Source organism: Rhinatrema bivittatum, chromosome 4, assembly GCF_901001135.1.
Source record: "Rhinatrema bivittatum chromosome 4, aRhiBiv1.1, whole genome shotgun sequence".
Taxonomy (NCBI): Eukaryota; Metazoa; Chordata; class Amphibia; order Gymnophiona; family Rhinatrematidae; genus Rhinatrema; species Rhinatrema bivittatum.
This window is the reverse complement of record NC_042618.1, coordinates 35,122,043-35,142,831: the sequence shown is the minus strand read 5'-3', so window position 1 is coordinate 35,142,831 and position 20,789 is coordinate 35,122,043. Positions and strand designations below refer to the sequence as shown.

The following is a 20,789-nucleotide window of genomic DNA, read 5'->3' as shown; positions in this document are numbered from 1 at the left end:
GAATAGCACCACCTTTCATGGTGGCGCTATTTGGTGTGAAAGCTGGCAGCCGGCGCACCGCCGTGGTGCGAAGGCTGCGGGCTTTCACAGGCCCGCCCCCTGTTTTTGCAGGATTCATCATTCTGCGAGGAATGATGAATCCAGGCCTTGGTTAGCCAAATCTAGGTGATGCAATAGCAAGTATAAATCTGGCCAACCCAACACTCGCCAACCTTTTCCTGAGGCTTTGGTTAAAAATGAAACCCTCCCCAAACTTCCCCTTATCCCCCTTCCCACCTGCTTGATCTTACAGAAAATGGCTGCCCTCTGATTCGCCTTTCCTTTTACCTGATGTAAAAAAATATGCAGGGCCGATCCCCTCTCCCTCTCACGCAAATCCAAAAAGAATTGCACCCATTCTCAAAGAAGTTAATCCCCACCCCAACCCTTCTCCCACACTCCAGAAATCCCCAAAGACTTATCATGCCAAGCTGGCAAGAGGAAACAGGTTTACCTCCTACCAGCTCAGCATCCTGTGTTGCTTTGAAATTAGGCATTGCCAGAGTAAAGCTGGACCCTGAGCCAGTAAGCTTATGCCCTTCTGTCATTTTAGCTTGGGGAACTTTATGGATGAGATTAATATATAATCTCTTAATGAAACCAACCAGGCAAATTAATCCATGAATAAGCCTCAGTGATACCACTAACATATTAGCAAAGGCATTGCACCCCAAATGATGCCAGAGTAAAACAGCTTACAGGCAGCATCAATAAACCTGAAATTCATAAAAAGTACAAACTCCAAGCAAAGTCAAAGCTGTTTCTTTTCTTTAAATAATCAGTACAAAACATGCTTGCCAACTTTTAACATTCTATGAGTGGAATGGGAACGTGCAAGCCACAAACGTATTCTCATTTAAATACCACGAATGTGCTTAAATTGCAAGGAGTATATTTTTTGTCTTGCAATGTCATAACACTTTAATTCATCAAGGGTAAAAAAAGAGTTGTTCTTTTAAAAAAAATAATTATATTTTGCTCTCTCATGCAGCTTATAACCCAAAGGCCACATGTATTTATTTATTTATTTGTTTGTTTATTTATTTTTTTAGATTTATATTCCGCTTTTCACACTTTTTTCAGTGCTTCAAAGTACATTGGCATTCATTTGATCAAGGTAAAGGAGTTGGATGACTGAGTGAAAATTATACTCTCTGGGCTTTTTTCAAACCCCCTGTGGACCAAGTCTTTCAGAGCATCTCTCATGCACGTTGATACAAATGAATATCATGTGGCACAAATTGGTCAGCAGAGAGGATGTGTTAGTGTAGTTGCAGCCTCTGCAGTGTGCACGTGTCTATAGCAAAACTTATAGGGTCATTCTTTATTGGTCTATGTGCCGGTATCGTGGCAGTATTATTAAAATTAGGGGATAGGGGAGGAGTGTGGGCGGGGTTTGGGCAGAGTTATCTCCCAGCAGCGCTGCGAGCAATAATGGTTTTCACATTATCTCTGGCAGCCCCACGGGAAATAACTATACCTTTTCCCGTGGCACTATGGGGGCGATAGTGTGCAATGCGGCTGGCTGCCCACTGTCACTCCCCCACCCATTTTTTTTCGTGAAACATCATTCTGCTATAAATATAGCAGAATAATGACTCTAGGGGTTAGGTTGTTGAATGGCTCAGGCTGAAGAAAGCAAGCCTGTATATTGGAACTTGTTAACTCTAGTCTGTGAGGGCTGCAAACACATGGGCAAACGAATGAAATTGGTTCAGAAGTCAAACATACAGAAAACAAATCTCAGAAATGTTCTTTGGTGGCTATCCTGAATACCATTTGTTTGGAGTCTTCATGGGCTAGCATAGAAAAGCCCCTTGAAAATGAACAGAAAGAAAACATATTCTAAGTCCTCTAACCTAAACACATGCAATTATTCCTTCATCTGAGATGAGTAGACCTGAGGTCATACAGGAAGCGGCTTGCACTCAAATTTACATCTAGAAGCCATCATCTTTCATTCTAGAACAAAAAAAAAATGTTTGTGATAAAAGCAAGGCTACACCCAGAAGGATTCGTTTCTACAGAACAATGGTAAATATCATTATAAACAAACTCGGCATTAACTTTCTCTCATCTGTATTTAGGATACAAACCAATTATCTGTCCTTACAAAGAATTAATCAGGAGCTGGAAGATAAAGTTCAAAGAATGGTAAGTTCTACCAAGTAACACTTGCATGACTAGATAGATGGGATATTCCTTCTTCCTTGCTGTTAAATCTCCTTCCATTAATTTGCCTTTCGTGATTATTCCTGTGCATGCATGGTTCCACTTTATCTGTGACTTTCTTTGTAGAACAGAGCGGCCATGACATTTGAGTGACTGCAGAATAAAGGGTGTGAAGTGAAAATATGGTGTGAGTGCTGCCAGTATCGGATGTTTGAATGAGAAATGCCATTGGCATCGTTCGGGCTTTTGGAAAAAGTCAAGGATCAAGAAAGGGCTGAAAATCAAATCTATTCCTGTCTTCAAAACGAGTATCAAGAAAGTGTTTTATTAGGGACAAAAATAGGATGATGTCTTTGAATGTGACTTTGTGACATTATAATAATGATTTCAAGCACTTTTATTTTAAGAAGTGTTCCCTCTTTTTCTCAGAGCAGTGTGAAAGCTAAGTTTGGATGACCTAAATCGAGAAAAGAACATGGTCAGCATTAAAGTTGGCGCGCTCTACAGAGTCGAGCTAGCTATGCAATCTATATTCTTTTTAACATTCAGAGGTTGCCATTTTAAAGCAGCAAAACTAGCAACTAGAAAAAAACCTTTGAACATAATTCAATTACCAATGAAAACAATTCAAAATTATTAAGGTCCTCTTTTTGTTCATTTTACTCTCCAAGAGGTAATTTCTCAGATCTACACACTGTGAAACCAGTGGGGCAATTTTTCAAACTGTTCATTGTTGAGACAAAAGTCCAAGGGCATTTTTTTTTAAACCATGGAGCTTTTGTCCCCAGGTTTCAAAGAGAATGTACAAGGGAACGTTTGCTTTGAAATTTGCCATGGGTACAAAATAACCGTGAACACTTGCATCTGCTTTGTGTGTGGTTAGAAATTTGCTGGAAAAGTATACATGCCTAGAACTGATATTGTAATCTAAGGGCCGGATTCATTAAGGCTTGTCTCCCATTTTGTGTCTACGGGAAAAAATGCCTCCTGTGAATCGGGCTAAAAGCTTGTGCGTTGCAGAAAAACGCACATAGTTTAGTCGCGTTGGGGGGAGGGCAATCTTCAGACAGCTGATTTATGTGAATGACTTGCTTTTCTTCAGTGTGAATGGCTTTTCAAATCCTGCTTGAAATGGGAATCTGCTCTGTCAGCCTGTGTTATAATCCCTGTGCAAACTTCAGGTGCTTCTTCCTGAGTCCTCTCACCGCTCCGTGCCGTCTCTTATTTATTTACTTATTTATTTAACATTTTTATAGACCGACATTCGTTGGGAACATCACATCGGTTTACACAGAACATAAAAGCAGCAGAAAAGGCTTTACAAGGAACTGAATTTCAAACCGTATAAACCAGGGGTCGGGAACCCATGGCTCGCGAGCCAGATATGGCTCTTTTGATGGCTGCATCTGGCTCGCAGACAAATCTAAATCAGTGTGTCGCCACACTTTCCAGTCCCCCGCTGACCCAGCTGCTCCCCGGTCCTCCTCCGCCCGGGCTTAAAATGCTGTCAGCCCGGGCGGAACGCGGCAGAATAGCTGGAGTCGGCGGCACCGGCGTGCTCTCTTCTTCCCGCCCCCCCCCCCCCCCCCGCGGCCCGGAAGAGGAAATGGTGAGCATCAGGTGCGTGCGCGGGAAGAAGAGACCACGCTAGTGTGGTCAGGTCGGTCCAACGAAAAGAAGACTGTGCAGCGCAGCTCGGAGGAAAATAAAGAAGAGCTTCAACCGCGGCCGATGGGGCTCCTCCTCCGCGAGGGCTGAAAATGAAGGAGGTTAGCGTTGGGAGGAGGCTGCTGCTGCTGCCGCGAGTTCCCGGGGTGGGGGTGGGGGGGAGAGAGAGAGTGAATGAGCGAGCAAGCATGTGTGTTTGAGATCCTGTGTGTGTGAGTGAGAGATTGCATGTATGTGAATGATTGAGAGCCTGTACATGTGAAAGAGAGTATGTCTGTGATTGAAAGCCTGCCTGTGAGAGAGAGAGCATGAATGTAAGTTTACCATTGGGAACCTGTATGTGTAAGTTTGTGATTGAAAACCTGTTTGTGTGAAAGAGTATGTGTGTATGATTGAGATCCTTTGTGTGTGAGAGAAATCATGTGTATGTATGATTAAGAGCCTGTGTGTATAAGTAAGAGAGAGATCATGTGTGTCTGTGTGTGATTGAGAGCTGGTTTAGGTGATGGAGCATGTGAGTATGTGATTGAGAGCCTGTGTGTAAATGAGAGAAAGAGAGGACATGTTTATAAGCATGTGAATGAGAGTCTGTGTGTGAGAGAAAAAGACAGCATGTATTTATGTGATTGAAAGCCTGTGTGTGTGTGTGTGTGTGTAAGCGTGAAAAGATAGACAGCATGTGTGTAAATGTGTAATTAAGAGCCTATATAAGTGAAAGAGAAAAAGCATGTGTATATGTGAGTACTGAGAGCATGTGTGTATAGGTGTGTCATTGAGAGCCAGTGTGAGAGAGAGCGCTGGTATGTGACAGAGAGAGGAGAAAGTTCCAAGCAAACCACCCCTTCTCCTGCTAATTCAGAACAATCTCAGGACACTTGGATATCAAACGTTCCCAGGTATGCAGAGCAAAAAGTTTTTTGTATCCTTATTATTTTTCATTACTGGGTCTTTGTGTCTGCTATTGTGAAATATTTTGTTGGTATCTGGAAATTTTTTATATGAGTTTTTAATTATTGGATATTCCACTCATCAGCTGTTTCGAAATATGTTCTTTTTGTTAGTACAGTTTTACTGCTGATGATTTTATATTTCTTGATTTGTTTTATAAGGATGGGTGATGTTTCTTTTTTCCTTTGTTACACTGCATACAGAGACTCTGGCTTGTTGCAGTTTCCAATTCAGTTTTTTCTGCATGCTCCTAGTTATGCATTTTGGTCTCTTTATTCTATGTTAGGTGAGGGTCAGCACGTGATTCAGGTGAGGTTTTCTGCTGGTGTGTAATTTCTGTGTAGGACTCTATAGCAGCCTGACTTGGTCTGTTTTCCTAATAGGAGATGTATTGGTGTCTTAAGGCCTGATGTAATATTTTCAGAGACTTATTGTACTTTAAAAGTGTGATCTTACATAAAATGCACACATTTACTTGTATTTAGTTTTAAACATATTGTATGGCTGTCATGGAATTACATTTTAAAATATGTGGCGTTTATGGCTCTCTCAGCCAAAAAGGTTCCTGACCCCTGGTATAAACTCTAATAGGCAGATTAAAAAAAATATGCGCGCGCGTACTTTTGTTCGCGCGACTGGCGCAAACAAAAGTACGCCGGATTTTAATAGATACGCACGTAGCCACGCATATCTTTTAAAATCCGGGGGCAGCGAGCGCAAGGCTGCACAAAATCAGCAGCCTGCACGCTCCAAGCCGTGCAGCCTGCCTCCGTTCCCTCCGAGGCCGCTGCGAAATCGGAGCGGCCTTGGAGGGAACTTTCCTTCCACCTCCCCCCACCTTCCCCTTCCTTCCCCTACCTAACCCACGCCCCGGCCCTAACTAAATTCCCCCCCCCCCTACCTTTATTCCAAAAGTTAAGCCTGCCCGCGCCCGGCCTACTGCCGGCGCGCCATGTTCTGGTCCAGGGGCTGGTCCGGAGGCCGTGGCCATGCCCCCAGGCCAGAACCACGCCCATGCCCCCACCCCCGGAACGCCCCCGGTGACACACCCCCCCCCCCCAGGAAAGCCCCGGGACTTACGCGCGTCCCGGGGCTTTGCGCGCGCCGGCAGCCTAGGCAACATAGGCTCGGCGCGCGCAGGGGGAGCTTGGGGCAGGTTTTCGGGGGGGTACGCACGTATCTTACGCTTGTACCCCTTTGAAAATCTGCCCCTAAATTAGAACAGTAAAATTTAACAAACAGCATCTAACATTTCAGTGACAAAAAGTATTGCAATGGGAGGGGAATGGCATTTCTAAGAGAAGATAAGGGTTTAGAAGGATGGTATGCCACAGAGTAAAGAGTTTCTAGGGAGAGGACATAAGAACATAAGAAAATGCCATACTGGGTCAGACCAAGGGTCCATCAAGCCCAGCATCCTGTTTCCAACAGTGGCCAATCCAGGCCATAAGAACCTGGCAAGTACCCAAAAACTAAGTCTATTCCATGAGGGGAACCAAAGGAGGGATGGTAAGGTATGTGTAATGAGTCAGTCTTTATACTCTGCCAGGACCCTGGCAAAGCAATCATCGTCAAACAGCATCCTGGAAGGTGCTGGGCAGTTTATGGCTCACCACTGCTATCGCAGACAGCAGATACCCCATAGCACAGGTCAGCAACGTGAAGCATAGAAACAGAGAAAATATGGGCTGATAAGGCCCATCTAGTCTGCCTAATTTAATTCTGTTTCCATTGCTTTAGGCCTTATTTGATTTCACTCTTCCCCCTCCAATCCTTCATAAAATGTTCACTGTGCTTATTCCATGCCTTCTTGAATTCTGTTACTAATTTTGTCTCTACCATCTCCACTGGAAGGATAATCCATGCCTCCAGCAGCCTTAACATGAAGAAATATTTTCTAATGTTACATAAAGTTCCTGGATGTAATAAATGACTGCTTCATGAAGCAATTGGTTCAGGAACCAACAAGAGAGGGAGCTATTTTAGATGTAATTCTTAGTGGAACGCAGGATTTGGTGAGAGAAGTAACGGTGGTGCGGCCACTTGGCAATAGTGATCATAATATGATCAAATTTAAACTAATAATTGGAAGGGGGACAATATGTAAATCTGCAGCTCTAACACTAAATTTTCAAAAGGGAAACTTTGATAAAATGAGGAAAATAGTTGGAAAAAAACTGAACAGTGTAACTACAAAGGTTAAAAGTGTTCAACAGGCATGGACATTGTTTAAAAATACAATCCTAGAGGCACAGTCCATATGTATTCTGCGCATTAAGAAAGGTGGAAGGAAGGCAAAACGGCTAACGTTGTGGTTAAAAGGTGAGGTGAAAGAGGCTATTTTAGCAAAAAAAAAAATCCTTTAAAAATTGGAAGAAGGATCCATCTGAAGAAAATAGGAAAAAACATAAGCATTGTCAAGTTAAGTGTAAAACATTGATAAGACAGGCAAAGAGAGAATTTGAAATGAAGTTGGCTGTAGAGGCAAAACCTCATAATAAAATCTTTTTAAAGATATCCAAAGCAAGAAACCTATGAGAGAGTCGGTTGGACCTTCAGATGACCGAAGGGTTAAAGGGGCTCTTAGGGAAGATAAGGCCATTGCAGAAAGACTAAATTAATTCTTTGCTTCCGTGTTTACTAATGAGGATGTTGGGGAGATACCAGTTCCAGAGATGGTTTTCAAAGGTGATGAGTCAGATGAACTGAACCAAATCACCGTGAACCTGGAAGATATAGTAGGCCAGACTGACAAACTAAAGAGTAGCAATTCACCTGGACCGGATGGTATGCATCCTAGGGTACTGAAGAAACTAAAAAATGAAATTTCCGATCTATTATGTTGCGGTTCTGGCTGCAAGCACCGCGGCCAGACCCTTACCTCCAGGCTCCCGGACCTGCTCCCACTTCCAGAGGCCTGGTTTGCGGCCTGTTTGGCGGCGTCCCCGATGGGGCTGCGCCGCTGCGAGGTCTCCCTTGGACGCCCGGCTCCTAGGCGCGCGCGTGCGCCACTTGGGCGCTTTTCTAGGCCGTTTCCCGCCAGTGGTGACTCCGCCCAACTCCTGACGTCAGACGCCGCAGCCTTCATAAGCTGGTCGCGGCCATCCAGTCTTTGCCTTGCAACAGGTTAGCCTCCCGGTTTCCTGTTGCGCTGTGCCCCGGAGTGACTTGCTTTGCTTCGTCGCTCCGTTCCTGCTACAGTACCTGCCTGGTTCCTGCCTGCCTGCTACAGTACCTGGTTGGTTCCTGCTTGCCTGCTACAGTTCTTGCCTGGTTCCAGTACCCGTATCCTGCTACAGTTCTTGCCTGGTTCCAGTACCCGAGTCTTGCTACAGTTCCTGCCTGGTTCCAGTACCCAAGCCCAGTTACAGTATTGCTACTGTCCTAGTCTGGTTCCAGTTACCTGTCCTGATCCACAACCCGCCTAAGTCCCAGCGGCCGGGCCCCTACGGGCTCCTCCCGGGGGGGCTTCGGCTTCCAAGAGTGAAGCCACCTAAGTCCCAGCGGTTGGGTTCCTACGGGCTCCTCCCGGGGGAGTACCAGCTTCCAGGGTGAAGAGCATCTACGTCCTGCCTGAACATCTGCCTCCCGGCCTGCTATTCATTAGAGATATTGACCACCTTTCCCAGTCTCCAGCAGGTCGGTCCAAGGGTCCACTAAACAGAGACTCCCATAACATATTAGTTAAAATTTGTAACCTATCATTAAAATCATCCATTGTACCTGAAGATTGGATGGTGGCCAATGTAACCCCAATATTTAAAAAGGGATCCAGGGATGATCTGGGAAACTATAGACCGGTGAGCCTGACTTCAGTGCCGGGAAAAATAGTGGAAACTATTCTAAAGATCAAAATCATAGAGCATATAGAAAGACATGGTTTAATGGAAGACAGTCAACATTTCTTCTTTCCTCTGGGATGTACATATTTAGGTCCTTCAGTCTTGTCTCATGACTTTTGATGCAGACTGTGTACAATTGTGGTAGCCCTTCTTTGGAACACATCAACTCTGTCCTTTTGGAGGTATGGCCTTCAGAATTGGACACATTCACAATCTCACCCCATCCTGTTCAAAGGCATTATCACCTCTTTTTATCTATTGGTTATGCTTCTCCCTATGCACCCTAGCATTCCAAATCTACGACTCTCCACTTTTTGCGCTGAAGTATAGCTGCTAAGCACTTGACTATGCCTTACAGGGCTGACTATAGGCTTCCTGCCCTCTGTAAAACAAAACAAGTTCCAGAGCCTCCAGCACAGCATCCTCCTCTCTCCACCCCCTCCAACCATTTAGCAGCATCCCTCATCTATATCCGTCTGCCCTCTGCCCAGCAATTCCCCCTCTCTTCCCCACTGCCCAGTAGCATCCCTACTTTCTTTAACTATTTCCACTTACCCTCTGCCCGGCAATCCCTCTCTCTTTGTCCCCCCTGCTCCATATCCCCCCTCTCTCTCTCTCTCTCTCTGTCCTCCACTCTCTGCCCTGCATTCCATCTCTTTCCACCCTTGTCTAGCACCAACATTCCCTCCTGTCTTTTTCCCTCTGCCCAGCCTCTCCGTCTATTTCTCTCACCCATCAGCATCCCTCTTTCTCTCCCCACTCTCTAGCCAGCATTCCTACATCTCTTTCCCATCTCTGCCCAGCATCCTTCTTTTTCATTCTCCCTTGCTCTTTCTTTCTCCTCCTCACCCAGCAGCATTCCCCCCCCCCCCACACACACACAGCTCTGCCTCTGCCCAGCATTCACCCTCACTCCCCTACCCTCTGCACAACACCTGCCTCTTCTTCTCTTTCTGCCTTGCCCAGCATCTCCTTCCTCTCCCACCCTTGTCCAGCATTAGTCTCTTTCCCTCTCCCACCTCCCACTCTCTCCCCTACCCTCTGCTTAGCATTGGCATCCCCTGTCCGGTCCCTCTGTCAGCTTAGTGTCCAGCATACCTATCTCTCTGTCTATCCCTCCAGCGTCCTCCTCTCTCCTCTCTTTCTTCTCCTCCCCTGCCCTCCCCCCTCTCTCACCCACCCTCTATCCAGCATTAGCATCCCCTCTTTCTTCACCCCCCTGCCAACACATGGTGTCCACCCCCCCCCCCCCCCCCAGCATTCTCCTCTTTACCCTTCACTGCCATCCTCCACTCACTCTCCCCTGCCCAGCACAACGCACTCCTCCTTTCCTGACCAGTATGCTTCTCTCCATCCCCACCCTCTGCCCGGCACAAGCATGGCCCCCTCTTTCCCCTCGCCAGTCCACAGTGGCCAGTGCCCAGCACCCCCTCCTCTCTCATAAATCGCTATTAGTAGAGTGGAAGCCTTAAATACATAAATACTTTACGTATTTCCTTAAACACGCAGGGCTGAACTCGCTGAACTCGCCGTACATGCGTGTGCACTGCATGCATGTGCATGGGTTGGAAAGAAGTCAATTAATTAGAACCAATAACTAATAAGGAAGGTGTGATTGGGTGAAGGACATAGTCTAAGTTACTGATCTATTTTACTTCCCTTTTCATGCAGCACTGCTAAATAATGATTCACCAATTACATAGATGATTTATTTTCTGGGAGGGCAGAAAATGCAGCAAATAGATGAGGTTGAAAGCTCTAAGCTGAGGAAGATGCAGTGTCTTTTAACCATTTTGTCCGACTGCTGTATGTTTTAATTTTACAATATAGCGACAGAACCATTTGTTTAGAATTCAGTATTTTAGCTTAAAAAAAAAAAAGATACAAGGGAAAAGAATGAGGCTTCCCGTTAGCAGCCACTTTTACTTGGATTTTTAAAAAAACCAATTTCCAGCAATCTAGGACTAAGGTCATAGGCCTCACGGCAATTTCTCTTCCTTTCTATGAACTGAACTGCATTTGCCATTTTTCATTCTACTATGCATTCTAATTTGAGCAAATGGAGCTGTAGGTCTTAGTGCTGTATGTCCCCTGTTTCAGACGCGCACTGCACCTCCTTCAAAGCCGCCCTTCACCAACTGGGTCAAGTATGTATGTAGTGCTTGTTATCCTGGGTGGCTACAGAAGGTCGGCCGATGCAAAGCCAGCAGCTTACAGAAATGCATTTATTTTAAAAATGTATCACATGCACTGGTCCCACAGTTTAGTAATAGGAACAGGTCTAGTTTCACTTTACCAGTTGTGTTACAAATGCAAAGTAAATGTATTCATAAATACTGACAAGAGTAGCAATACAGATAATGGACAGTCTCCGTGAAATGTTCAAAAACATATTTGACCTTGGGATACGTCTTGCACAAAGACTTGGTCTTGCGTTCTTTCTATGTGATGGCTTCATCCTCACCACAACATCCCAAGATGACACAGCGCACATTCCCATTCAGGCATTTTTGGTAAGAAACTTTCAGTGCTCTAACTGCGCTGATAGAAGGTACCCATCAACTTTAGTATGGTGGCTCATTCCCATCCCATTCTGAAGCTGCCCATTAAAATAGCCCTTCAGAGGAAAATGTAATCTTGATGGGATACAAAGCTTCAGATTATTTCAGGAGCTTGTTGATACTATATTATATATGAGACACAGGCCAAACAGGCTTGATATTTGTGTGAACGAAGAAAAGAATGCAATGCAGGAGTAGATTTCAATATATATGCCAGTTACTGGCATAAATAACAAGAGGCATCCTCAAAACATACCTCAAGAGTTGTGTGCTCCAAATCAGAACAGCTGGAAATGTTCACCTGCTAACATAACGCTTCAAAAATTCAAGGTACATCCCAAAGTATTCCCACTATGAACAAAAAGGTTAACACAAAATGCCCAAAAGCAAAAAAGGGCCTCAAAATAACAAGAATAATAAATAAACATAGATCAGAAAATTATAAATAAGTGTCTCCAAAATGAATATCTGCTGTTATGAATCCAAAGATATCAGTTTGCATCCTTTGTATATTTAGAACCCAAATTATTAAATGTATTACTCACATATTGACAGAAGATGCTCTAAGCAAATCACACTAGAATTATAGCATAGAATCAAATTGACACAAATAACATAAACATCATCATAAATTTCCATAATCGAACACAAGGTAAGCAGAGGGTAATTTTCAACAGTGTGCGTAAGGCAGCACTTTTCTGCATAAAAAGATGTACGCAAGGTGATGCACAAAGATGTACACAAACCTTATGATAGGAGCCACATAGTTTACAAAGTACTATATATCTCTGTCCCAAAAGCACACATAAAGGGGTAGATTTTTAAAGATGTGTGTGTGCGTCTATGTGCGCGCGCACCAGGACGCACATATTTTATAACATGCGAGCGTGGCTGCACGCATGTTATAAAATACGTGGGTTGTGTGCACATATGCGCTGGATTTTATAATCCACGTGCGTTTGTGCGGGTGGCGCGCGCAAGAGGGGGTAGATAATTGCAGTCTCCGCGTGGCGACACGTCGAGGCCTGGGAGGTAACTTCCCTACCCCCTATTCTAACCTCCCTTCCCCTCTCCTCCCCAACTCCTAAATCCTACCTTTTTCCCTTTTTCTTCGTTATCTCTCAGCTGACTTCAGCAAGGCTCCGGGACGGCGATCAATGGCGCTGTCCTGGCCTGTCCCCCTGCCTTGCCCCTTCAATGAGACCCGGCTCTTGTGCACATAACGAGGGCTACGTGCGTGGCTGGTCCCCTTCTAAAATGTGTGCAGAGCGCATGAGGCCCAGCCACACGCGTAAACCTCGTATTTTGCACTCGCGGGCCATTTAAAATCCGACAGATATGTTTCAGTGTGCAGTTTTTTAATATAGGGATTTTTTTTATCTATACATGTTTTACAAACGTATGTGTATGTAATTTAGGAATAAAATAATACACATGGAATTTATTTTATTTATTTATTTATTGTTTTTATATACCGACATTTGATCTCAATTGAGATATCACACCGGTTTACATGGAGGTAGGTATTTTATAAATTATGTGCATAATTCTTATGAAAATACTTACTTTTGCATGTACTTTTAATTACCAATTCGCCAACACCTCGACGAGTTCTCCCTAATCCCCCACCACTTAACTAGACCTCCCGCCCAAAACCTGCTTACTAGAGACAAGTCCTTGGCCCAGTTAGCAGGTGTAAAATCATGCATACAAGTTGGGTAACGTATGCATGTAGACCATTTACAAAGTACCAACTTATGCGCAAACTTCCAGTCTCTACTCCAGAATGCCCCTAAAGCTTTTACATTTAACACTTACATGCAGCACATCTTCTGGCTTTTGCAAAATACTAGTTAAGTGTACATATGCTACTTATGGAGTTTAAAAGGAGTAACACATGTAAATGTAACATACTATCATAGCAATTTTAAAAAGCCATTTACGCACGTAAATTGCACTTACGCATGAATATCCTGTGGGCAATTCAATGACATATATTGTAGCAATTTTCAAAAGCCCACTTATATGGGTAAAGTGCATTTACACGTGTAAAACCCAATTTTAAGCATATAAATGCTTTTTTAAATCGATCCCTATGATAGTAATTTTAAAATAAGTGCATGGTTGCACGCAGTTGCATGCGTATGATTTAAAAATATGCCTGCGGTACGTATGTGTGCTCTTAATTTTAAGTGGTTACTCAAGCATTCAGATTTTGCGTATCTTCCTTAGGACTTTGTCAGCTTTAAGGCGTGGAGGTAAGTACATTTTAAAACAAGCTCGCGTGAAGGACATTCCCAGGTTTACCCATTAGTCCACCAGTTTACCCAGTCCATCTCATGGTCATCGAGACCTCTCTGATTCTTCATCCTGCACCCCCCCTCCCCCCCCCCCAATTGGCCCAGACCCCTCATCCAGTTGTTTTAGGTTTAAACAGAGATTATACAGATTTTCACCTCATCAGGAGCAGAAGTAAACGTGTGGCTAAGAGTCTGTCATGCTCTGCAGCCACCGGATTTAGAATCTGGATTTAGAGACATACATTATGGCCCCACCCAGGAACGCCACTGATACGCCCCAACTCCGCCCATTTTTTCTTACTCGTGCATCCTGCACAGGCATCATTTTTAAAATTCACCCCTAAATGCGTAATTTTCAGTTTTACGTGCTGAAACATTTAGAAAACTAACCCCATAGTGAAAATAAAATCAAACCATCACAAAAAAAACCCTCCAAAACGTAAACCATATGCAACTAACATTTAACAATACCAATATCAAAATAAATACAAATGGACATCATATTAATGCTTACATATTTTCTTAAGCTCCGGTTTTTGACACCCTCAAAATACAAACAGTAAATGGGACACTGCCCAGGTACTGTCATCAACCCTCAGAACACAAATTACCTTCTCCTCAGCCCTCCCAAAACAATACTTGTGGAGAAGCATGACCACAATCACAAGCCCATCTGATGAAGTGGACCCTGGTCCTCCAAAACTCATGCCTCAATAATCTGGTTAGTCTAGAAGGTGCCACCAGCCTCAGTGTCTTTTAAGCAGATATCCTGTTTCACTGTCTGGTTTTCCTGCACAAGAATGCGCCACTTCATTGCTATGTGTAAGGAATGGTCTAAAATCTGACTCATGGTCCAGGAGCTCCCACTGTGATCATCATGTGTGAGACAAAGCAAGTCCTCATTCAGTTTACCAGAGTGAGCAATGCAGAGTCTTCTTTCAATTAAGAAATAAAACAATGGAACAGCTTTCTGACTCTGCCGCTTGAAATAATATGTGTGAAGCAGGTCTGGGTGACTCAAGGGAATTAGCCCAAGGTCACTGATTGAAAACCGGAGCAAGCCAGGAGTGACTGAAAACCATTACCGCCTGAAAGTCCTTTGATGGCCTGTGTGGATAAAAGATGGCGATCTCAGTTTAGTTCCCAGTGGATGAGGGCATCACAAATCTCCCCACCCCTTATCGCATTTTGACACCTAGGCCACAGTTTGCACACATATAACGACTGAATCACCCTTTCAGTCTTAGAGGTGACTGCTCCAGCCGCTGCTCCCCCTCTTCCCTGGGGATAGGAGGAGAAATGATTTCCCGAGCTGTCAGTCTTGCGCCTTTGATGGGAAGTTAATTCTCAAAAAAAGTACCTATTTAAAAAGAAAAGAAACCATACCTCGTGTGTACTGTGCTATATGCATGCAATTTATGGGACGTCACTTGTAATCTCACAGCCAGTAAAGTCCAAGCAGATCCAGCGTGTGTAAGTTAATTTGTGACTGGTCTGCTGTCATGGCTTCTCCCAGAGGTTCATCAGAATACACGAAGAGCTGCTTTTTAATTGACACCAGATGAATACAGCAACCTGTCCATGATGTTTGAAACATTATATAGTGCACTGTTTCCTTTTAAAAAGACTGGCACTGGTTTTAAATGCTATTTTATTTACGTACTGGTGAAAGATGATAGCAATTGAGTTTTATGAATGTATACTGCATCGCTGTTTCCGCTGCTTTTATATAGATTCGTTATCAGAAAAGTGTATGACATGAAGAACGTTCTTCTAAGTATTTATCATTTTTATATACCAAAACCTTAGCTCATTCGAATCCACTGGGACTTTTTAAACAATGCAAATAATATAGCCTGCTATGATCCATGACTCTGTGCCTTGCTGTTACTCTGTCCATCAATGAGTTATGTCACTCTTGAATTATATAAAAACGATTCACTTCTATCAAATGGTAGGGATTAAACTGTGGAGGGGATTTGGGGGAAAAGAGGACTGGGAAGCAAACTCTAGTCACTGAAAACCACAATACATCTACTAGGCAGGAAAACCAAAATATTTAAATTAACCTTAAACTAACCCTAAACTTTAAATATTCACTGTTAATTAGAAAGCCCTATTATTATATGGGTGTTTACCACTCATATGAGATTTATTGGTTTACAAGCCAACACAGGATAAAAATGATCTGAAAAAGCATGAGAAAGCTCGATCATATTTTCTCAGATTACTACAGATCCTAACCCCTATCATTTCTATTGCACTACTAGATGAATGCAGGACTGTATTATTTTAATATAATCTTGAATCAATAACCAATAAACCCCACCTGACCGTAAACTGTGAAATTTCATAATGCTGAAGAGTAGTAGAACTAGGCAAACTTGATCCTAATGTATTGGCTCATTCAATGAAACAAACCGGAAACCGATCCAATATTGCAAGTCGCAACCAAAAGTAGAAGACCGGTAGAACACCAAGGATTCTTTATTAGCACAAATCATCATAAACAGCCCAACTCAGGCCGAGTTTCACTCGTACATGAGCTGCTTCAGGGGCTATGATGGTATTGTAGTTAAATAGATGATTTCTGCATGTTGTCATGCTCTTAATGGAGAAGCGCTATTATCCATATAATGCTGGTGGTAGCCTAAATGATGAGCTCCTTAGAACTGCCAATTAAAACTCCATTCACTTCCAATGTGAGATACGGGAGTCTGAAACGCTGTGTCAGAGACTGGTCCTCGCTGAATAACTGAGCTTCCCAATTGGTGGTGTAAAATGTGCACTAAAGCTCTCCCAGCGGCTTACCCGGGATTCCTATGTCAGGGGTCCCCTTTAAGCATAGCAAAAACTGTCCTATCTCAATCTCCGGATTCTCACTGATCACCCAGCCTTGTATCCTGGTCCCTTGGGTGGAGATCTGGATGGGGTCTCCGTGATCGTACTGGTCCTTTTAGATGTTCTGAAAAGGGTGACTCCTCGAGTTGAAAAGTCTGTGGCTCAGAAGCCTGCTAGTCCAGTCTGGCTCCCAGTGAGGAGAGGTGGCTCAAAAACTTCCTCACAAAAGAGAAAATACTTTCCTAATCAAAAATCTTCCCAGACTGGTGTTCTGCTGCCACAGGTGCTTGCCACATTCATGGGGGTGAATGGGCTCACTGGTCTTCAGCCCCTGTCCTCTGAGTCCAGCCAGCCAGGATGACTTTTCCCAAATGGGAAGAGTTTAAACACAGAGTCCCCTTCCAAAAATAGGATTTTTCTAGCCTTCAGTCGACTCACGCAGCCTAGCCTGACACATGTGCTTGCCACATTCAGGGACTGAAAGGGCTCATTGGTCTTCAGTCCTGGAGTGGGAGTCCTTCAAGGGTTCCAGCAAAAAGAGCTCCTTCCTGTAACTAAACTCCAAGAGACCCTCTGGCAGGAGGTGCACAGAGGAGACTCCATTCAAAAAGCAAAAATCCTGATGAGGCACTGAGGCCTCACCAGGGAGGGGAAAATCATACATCTTTACTGCTTGATGTCTGCACTAAACTGATTCTAGCCACTCCTTAATCTGCAAAATGGCCGGGTTATAAAGCAAAGAGCAACCGATCATGGCTCTCCTAGATGGGAGGATGGCAAGGGGGATGGATAACTCAAAAGGTGTTAGATCTCAGGGAAGGGAATTAAGAACTTTTAATGGCAGGCTGGATGGCCCTGTCATACGTATGTAAAACCCTATCAGGGCCATTAGATTTTAAGCTTTGAGAAAGTAAACATAAACTGAAAAACAACAATTGAAGGATGAACCCACGTGGGAGACCTAGGTTTGATTCCCAGACTTGGCTTCTGTTCCTCAAGTTTACTGAGGATGGAGATGCTGTGGAATCAGCATTCACTGCCCCTGGAAGGAAGGGTGTGCACACCATCACAGAACAGTGACCCCTACTGGCCTATTCAAGAGTTAGGATTGGGTCCCAAAGAGAATCCTGGTCCTTGCTTCTCAACCAGAGGGGTTGCCACTGCGACATCTGGTTGGATAGGAAAGAGAATAAAAAGGAGTTTGGGGGGATTGGAAATCCCAGATAGCTATGCTAGACTTACAGCACCTTAGTCCAGTTAAGTTAGGTTTCATCTGAGTTTGAAGACAATACAAAAGGTTAAACAAAAAAAGAATTCTGCTACATGGATCCAAAAGTGATGAATGACCTGATTTTAAATGTATTGGTGCCATCAGCTGCTTGGCACTACTCCCATAGCACATTTATTGCTATTAAGTTTATACAAGCTCCAATTGAATTAAATCTCCCTCTGGCTGAGAAATGTTCTCAGTTGTCAATAACACAGCTCTCAAGGGGCTCTGATGTTATACCAGTAATGGGTCTGATCAATCTAAGATCTGGTATTTCCATCTTCAAACTTCAAATAAGCAACAAATAAATCCTGTATATAAACAACACTATCAGAATTCTAAATACAGTAGCAGGAGGGTAGAGTGCCAGACCTGGAGCGGCTGAGGCAGACAGAAAGGTAAATAGAGGAGACCTTCAAGGACATAGTTGGGTAGTTCCATCTACAGTCTGGCAACCCTTGTGCTGCTTTGGAAGAACAAGGTCACTTGGAAAGAAAGCATCAACTTGATGTGGCAGGAAGTAACCAGGGTAGAATCCACTACTAATGCTAATATTTTAACATTTTTTCAGCATTTTACAGGAAAATCCCTAACAAAAGTGTTGCACTTCCCGGCTGCGTTGGCTCCGCGGCTGAGCCCGCTCACCTTGTGCGACCGTCTACCAGCTCCTCCCTGACTCCCAGCTCCGCTCGACTGCAGCTCCAACAAGCGTCCCCAGACTCTCCGAGGCCTACTCCCTCACAGCTTTCCTCACGCCAGGGCTCGGCATCCTCCTCGGCATTGGCCCCGCCTCTTGGCTTGCGTACATGGAACTCTCGCTCATTTAAAGACCCTAGCGCGGACAAACCCCGGGCAGCACCCGATCCTGACATCATGTAGGCTTGGTATATATACACCAGCCCGGCCCCTAGCTCGGGGCCTTGGCAATCGGGTTGTACACTCCAGTGTCTCTAGTTTGCCTTCCTGTGTTCCAGTGTCTTGCTCCTGTGTCTCCTGTTCCAGTCTCTCTGTTCCAGCATCTCCCATTCCAGCATCTCCTGTGTCTCCAGTTCCAGCGTCTCCTGCTCCTTCGTCTCTCCATCCCTGGTAGTACCCTTTGGACTGATCTCACGGTACTGACCTTTGCCTGTTCTTGACTACTCCTTGATTGCTGCCTGCCCTGACCTCTGCCTGGAACTCTGACTACTCTGATTGCTGCCTGCCCTGACCTCTGCCTGGAACTCTGACTACCATTGATTGCTGCCTGACCTGACCTCAGCCTGGAGCTTTGACTACTCTTGTCTGGAACTCCTGCTTGACCTGACTATGCCTGGATTGACCTCTGTTACCGACCCTGCCTGGCTGACCATTCTGCACCAAGACTCTGGCCTTACTTCTCGCTATACACTCGGACACTCTATTCTGGCCTCCTGTGATCTCTGGACTTCCTTGTCTGAACACCGACCGCGCACCCTTGTTTGTGGTGGGCACTCCCATGAACTTTCTCTCTAGGAGACCTTGCGAGGCCCACCTAAGACCAGGCGGCCCGGGTAACCAAGGGCTCAACCTGAGGGAACCCCGGGTTGCTATTGGTGAAGCTCCAGCTAAGAACATAAGAAAATGCCATACTGGGTCAGACCAAGGGTCCATCAAGTCCAGCATCCTGTTTCCAACAGTGGCCAATCCAGGCCATAGGAACCTGGCAAGTACCCAAAAACTAAGTCTATTCCATGTTACCATTGTTAATGGCAGTGGCTATTCTCTAAGTGAACTTAATAGCAGGTAATGGACTTCTCCTCCAAGAACTCATCCAATCCTTTTTCAAACACAGCTATACTAACTGCACTAACCACATCCTCTGGCAACAAATTCCAGAGTTTAATTGTACGTTGAGTAAAAAAGAACTTTCTCCGATTAGTTTTAAATGTGCCCCATGCTAACTTCATGGAGTGCCCCCTAGTCTTTCTACTATCTGAAAGAGTAAATAACTGATTCACATCTACCCATTCTAGACCTCTCATGAGTTTAAACATCTCTATCATAATCCCTCTCAGTCGTCTCTTCTCCAAGCTGAAAAGTCCTAACCTCTTTAGTCTTTCCTCATAGGGGAGCTGTTCCATTCCCCTTATCATTTTGGTAGCCCTTCTCTGTACCTTCTCCATCACAATTATATCTTTTTTGAGATGCGACGACCAGAATTGTACACAGTATTCAAGGTGCGATCTCACCATGGAGCGATACAGAGGCACTATGACATTTTCCGTTTTATTCACCATTCCCTTTCTAATAATTCCCAACATTCTGTTTGCTTTTTTGACTGCCGCAGCACACTGAACCGACGATTTCAATGTGTTATCCACTATGACACCTAGCCTCTATCTCCTCCTATGCTCCGCCTCCTGGTGGCAGGCGCTCTCCGGGTCTGACCAATCCTGCACCAGGCCAAGGGTCCACTCCCAGCGCAACAAAAAGAATACTCCTCAAGGCAATACAGAGCAATCAAATAAATAAATAAATAAATAAATAAATAAATAAATAAATAATCTGAAGAAATACAAAAAAAGAAAAACATTTAAAAAGTCGTTTGGAAAGTCATGCCTGCAGTAATCCTGGGGAAGGAGAAGGAAATAAATAACAAAGAAAATATCATAAATATAATCAAACTGTACAGAAATGAAAAAATACCATCAGTCCTCAGGCCTCACCAGGTAAAACAAGGGGACAAGCCTTTTTTTTTAGATATGTTAGGTATAGAAGGAAGTGCAAAAGTAGCATTGTGAAACTCAAAGTTGAAAGGGAGAAAAAGCAAAATCGCTTAACAAATATTTCTGTTCAATGTTCACTGTGGAAGGGCCTGAAGTAGGATCTCATAAAACAAAGCAAATAAGATTTGGAAGTGAGATAAACTTCAATTAGTTTTCAGAACAGTATGTTCATGAGGAGGTAACTAAACTTAAAGCAGATAAGTTGATGGGGCCGGATGAGATGCATCTGAGGGTTTTAAGGAATCTTAGAGATGTCCTGGCAGCTCTGCTGGTTGATCTTTTCAATGCTTCCTTAGAGTATGGAGTACTGGAAAAGGTTGGATGTGGTTCCTATTCATTCAAGTGGAACTAAGGAGGAGGTTAGGAAATACAGGCCTGTTAGTCTGACTTGTAATGGAATTGCT

The 20,789-nt window shown here is 44.1% G+C and overlaps 1 protein-coding gene across 1 annotated transcript in view; it reads left to right on the top strand.

The window, feature by feature from the left end:
* Positions 1–20,789, top strand: part of BEGAIN (brain enriched guanylate kinase associated) — a 138,306-nt gene that overhangs the window by 29,948 nt on the left and 87,569 nt on the right. The window contains exon 3 of the mRNA XM_029597401.1: positions 2,127–2,193. Within this exon, the coding sequence (XP_029453261.1) occupies positions 2,127–2,193 (67 nt within the window). The remainder of the gene's footprint in view (positions 1–2,126; positions 2,194–20,789) is intronic.